Source organism: Hyposmocoma kahamanoa, unplaced genomic scaffold (assembly GCF_003589595.1).
Source record: "Hyposmocoma kahamanoa isolate Upper Pololo Valley unplaced genomic scaffold, ASM358959v1 63, whole genome shotgun sequence".
NCBI lineage: Eukaryota > Metazoa > Arthropoda > Insecta > Lepidoptera > Cosmopterigidae > Hyposmocoma > Hyposmocoma kahamanoa.
The window spans coordinates 14617371-14622344 of record NW_020653851.1 but is presented as its reverse complement, the minus strand read 5'-3'; the positions used below and the strand labels follow the sequence as shown (position 1 = coordinate 14622344).

General features: G+C 41.2%; 1 protein-coding gene across 4 annotated transcripts in view; it reads right to left on the bottom strand.

Moving 5' to 3' along the window:
• LOC113230080 (phosphatidate phosphatase LPIN3) overlaps nt 1-4974 on the bottom strand; it is a 38656-nt gene that overhangs the window by 24374 nt on the left and 9308 nt on the right. For all 4 annotated transcript variants that reach the window (XR_003310454.1, XM_026463831.1, XM_026463830.1 and 1 more), the window contains exon 2: nt 769-1086. Coding sequence is in view for 3 of the 4 variants with exons in the window: in XM_026463831.1 (XP_026319616.1) it covers nt 769-957 (189 nt within the window). In the remaining variant the exon portion in view is untranslated. The remainder of the gene's footprint in view (nt 1-768; nt 1087-4974) is intronic.

The window sequence follows — 4974 nt, the reverse complement described above, 5'->3', positions numbered from 1 at the left end:
ACTATCCAATGAAGTAATCGCTGTGAAGTCACGTAACTTTCGGTCAATGTTGCACCAGGGTTCTATCATAATCATTTGCAAATTCAAATATGTTGGTGTGACATAAATATTGTTACGTACACATATAGAGTCAACAACATGCTGGGCTTTGGACTACCTTCTCACAAGAGGCATAGTTGAATTTAAATCTTAAGTGAAAAAGATGACATGTCGTATAGGTACGTACAGTCGTACATATCTGAAGTACATGAGACAAAATACACATTCCAATAAGATAGCATATCGCTACGATATCTGAATATTCTTGATCACAACAAAAATCCGGTTAGCAGTTGGAATAATAAATATTTTATCTAGATGATTTTTTCTTTTTTTAACGCACACTCTCATGGCCCTGCACTAGGGAAACCCTGTGTCGCGGGTGCCATGGACACACACATGAGTGTGTGCGTTATTATTATTATGTGTGCGTTATTACACATAATCAACGACGACTTACACCCAAACTCACGAGAAATAAATGTAGGCCATACAAATATTTCCCCCGCCCCGGGAATCGAACCCGGGACCTCTACGTGGCAGTCCAGCATGGTAACCGTTCGGCCACGGAGTTTACAGTTAAGATTTAAATGGTGCGAGGTCAAATAAGAAATATGTATAATATACAATACAATACAAAAATTCTTTATTCTACACCAAAATGGAAACAAATACAACTAAATAAAAAAGAATAATTCATATATACAATGCATTAAACTTAGCACTTACCACTTTGAATCTAGAGCGAAGTACTCCAAGCTTCCCAAAACGCACATGGAAAGGCGAACAGGTGAAGCTACCATCAGGTTGTTCTACCACTACCACATCGATGGCACCCGTTAGCGTCGCACCATTGATTTCATTATAAAATTCACGGAAGTTCGCAATGAACTTTCCTATATAGTTCATAGAATACATGGTTGAGGTTTATTTATACACTCTCTTCAAAGTCACTTAGTAACACACAATGCAATAACTATTTAATATCTAACTTTCTCCCAAAACTACCCCATTTCGTGTAGGGTCCTTGAAACGCTTACGAAGTTCCTGTAACAAAAATGTTAATTGTTAAAAAATGCAGTAAATATGTATTCCGTTGTATTTAAGGTGGTCAGACTGTAGCAACAAAGTTTAAGAATATCTATTCTTAAACCGTGATTATTATCTAATAATCACGGTTCAGCTTTCAGTTGAAGGCTTCGTAAATTCGCGTCCGAAAGTTATTGGTTTTTTTTACTAAAATATTAAAGTCGTGTTGAATTATTATTCAGTAGTATTCTGATTTCCTAATCAAGCAGCAATATAAAAACGTAACTTTATGTTTCAGCTTATTATTAATTACATCCCCGATTTTTACTTTAATGTTAATCTAACAAAACAATTTTTTCAGCAGAAGGTTAGGCTCAATTATGTTTATATATTGCCTCAGTATAACTACTAGAATGCTTAAACTGTGTATCCCTTATATTTGTCATCCACTTACACATATAATAAATTTATCTTTTAGTGATGGCCTTTTTCAAATATAATAAAAAATTCTGTTATCAAACCCCTTTTTAAGAAAGGTGATAAGGAAGCACGAGAAATTATAGGCCAATATCTTTAATCCCAACTCTGTCTAAGGTATTCGAAAGAGCTCTACATATTAGATTAAACGCATTTTTAGAAAAACAAAATCAGAAACTGTTCTCAATACGTATTTCAAAAACGTAGCTCTACTACCCTTGCGTGCTTTGAGCTGTTGCGCGTCATAACACAATCTATTAACGTCTCGACGAAGTTCGTTTAAGGTTCAGAAGAAGTGTATACGGCGATTTGCGATACGTGGTTCGACAACAGCTGTAAACTAAAACTAAAAGCAAACATACTGCCTTTACCATGCATGTACATTAGAGATATCTGTGTATTTGTCAAAACTTATCCTCAATATTTCAAAACACGTGGTGAAATTAATCAAAGGCAGACTAGAGCAAAAATTATGAATCTTTTGTACCAATCTCGGTGCCATAAAGTAATTTATAAGAAAAACTGCTTCAACATGTGTATAATTATAATTTACAACTATCTGCCAAATGAAATTAAATTGTTACAAGAACATACTTTTAAATTACAATTAACAAAACGGCTTTTGACACATTGCTTCTAAAGTAATAAAGAATACTTAGAATTTACAATTCAAAATTTACATCAATTTGAAGTTCAACTAACAATAGAAACCAAACACGGAATTAGTATTTGCACACCTAATTGCAGGTTGAATACAATTTTTCTGATGAGATTCAGCATAGGTACCCAGCGGCGCAACTAGTCATTCTAGGGGACTTTACTTGCACACCATCGAGAATGGTTGTTCCCATATCAGAAGACCGATCACGCTGGGAGAGAGACGCGTAAACTTGCGTTAGAGCTAAGCCTATCCCAGCTTGTCAGTGGCGCCACTAGGATATTTGATGTTGAATCTCATACGGCTAATTGCTTAGACCTTCTGCTGACAACTGATCCGGGCCGATACTGTGATTGTGGATCACTGGGTACTTCCGATCATTATCTGGTGAAAACTAAGCTAACTTGTATACTCCCCACCCGATCAGGGCTCTAGTGGTATAAGACGGGTGTGGCGATACAAGTTAGCAGATTGGGACGAAATGTGCCATTTCTTTGCGTCAAATCCCTGGCAGGCGTGCTTTACTTCAGGAGACTCGTCGAGCTGTGCTGATGCTGTAGTCGAGGTCTTGCGTTTGGATATGGAGTATTACATACCATACTCTGATGTACCCAATGGACCACAAGCTCGTCCATGGTTTAAAGCTGATTGTAGTTGTGCTGAAGCACATAAACAGTTCGCGTATCAAGCATGGGCAGATGCTGGACTCAGAATTTAAGGAAAGCTTTTAATAAGGCCGCCAAGACGTGCAAAAGCATATTGCGTAGGGCCAAGTCCGACCATGTGCGCCGCATAGGGGCCAAGCTTGCCTCTTATCCAGCAGGCAGCAAATCCTTTTGGTCCGTGGCCAAAGCGGTCGAATATAACTTTCGTCGATCCTCTTTGCCACCTCTGCTGAGGCCGGATGGCTCGCTGGCTCATACTGCGGAAGAGAAGGCAAATCTCTATGCCTCACTCTTTGCAGAGAGTTCGCGTCTGGATGCCGCAGGGACCCTACCACCTACTTTACCTCAGGCTGGCTGCACTATGGCGCCAGTTCGCATACGCCAAAAAAAGGTACTCAGAACTCTGCGAAATATAGACGTGAATAAAGCTAGCGGGCCAAATCGAATTCCAGCAATAGTCCTGCGTAATTGTGCGCCTGAGTTGTCTCCTGTTCTCACACGCCTGTACCGCCTCTCACTTGAGACTCAGTCACTTCCGTACTCTGCAAGACTATGGAACGTGTACTCAATAACCGTCTCCTATCGTACCTTGAAGACAACGACCTCCTCTGTGGTCGCCAGTACGGATTCCGACGAGGGCGGTCTACTGGGGATCTTCTTGCGTATGCTTGTCACATATGGATAGAGGCTATAGAAAAGCAAGGCGAAGCACTTGCAGTGTCTGTGGACAATTCTAAAGCCTTTGACAGGGTCTGGCACGCAAGCCTTTTAAGGCTTCCCACTCGTCTTTGCAATTGGATCTCGGATTTTTTGAGCGAACGTTCGATTCGAATGGTCTTAGAAGACTACCCTTCCGAACATACGGCGATAGATACATAGAACTTATGGCGGAGTTCCTCAGGGTTCTGTACAGTCTGCAACTCTCTTTCTGCTGCATATCAATGATATGTTAATTCCAGGTACCTTTGCGTATCCTGATGACAGCACAGTTGTAGATAGGTACTTGACCAATGAAAGGGTCAGTGGAGAGGAAATCCAGTCTTGTCGAGACTCCATGGTTAGCCGTTTAGATTTGACACTCCAGGCAGTCTCCGAATGGGGAATGCACTCCAGGCAGTCTCCGAATGGGGGAATGCACTCCAGGCAGTCTCCGAATGGGGGATGCCAATTTTCTCAAATTTAACGCTACCAAAACGCGGGCAAGTGTCTATTCTCCACAAAACGGAGTCCCTTTGAGCTGACTCCGATTTTTCGCGACATATCCATACCGATAGCCGATTGTCTCCAACTACTTGGAATGGACCTGTCGTCCAATTTGAACTTCGGCAGATACATCGAATCCATGGCCAAAAATGCAGCAAGGAAGCTTGGAATCCTTTCCAGGGTGAGGCGTTACTTTACACCGGGACAGTTGCTTCAGCTGTACCAAGCACAAGTCTGATCGTGCATGGAGTACTGCTGCCACCTCTAGGATGGCTCTGTTACATATCAACTGGCCACTTTGGATTCAATTGACAACCGTGCCAAGAGGCTTATAGGTGACTCGGAATTAGTGGAGGCGAAGCTGCAGAGCCTTGAACACCGCCGTAAAGTTGCCTGCTTATCGGTATTTTACAGTATATATCACGGAGAGTGTGCGATGGAATTCCACGATTTAATTCCACCTTCCCCTTTCCATCACCGGGGGACTAGGCGTAGGCTTGGGATTGGCCCCTATGTTGTGGATGGTCCAAAGATTCGCACAAAGTGTTACGCTTCCACATTTATATGGCAAACGGCTATGGAGTGGAATTCTCTGCCTACAGACTTGTTCCCTGAACGTTATAACTTAGACCTTTTCAAGGCGAGAGTGAATAGGCATTATTTAGGTGTGCATGCTCCATCGTCGACCTCATCGTCACTTTCCATCAGGTGAGATGGAGGTCAAATGCGCACCTATATTTAATGTAAAAAAAAGTACCTAATTCTATTTAAGACCTTTATCATTACTGTATTCTGGCAAATAAACGTATTCCATTTTACCAATTATATTCCATTCCATTTCATTCTATTCTATTCTATGCTGTTCTATTCTATTCTATTCTATGCTGTTCTATTCTATTCTAT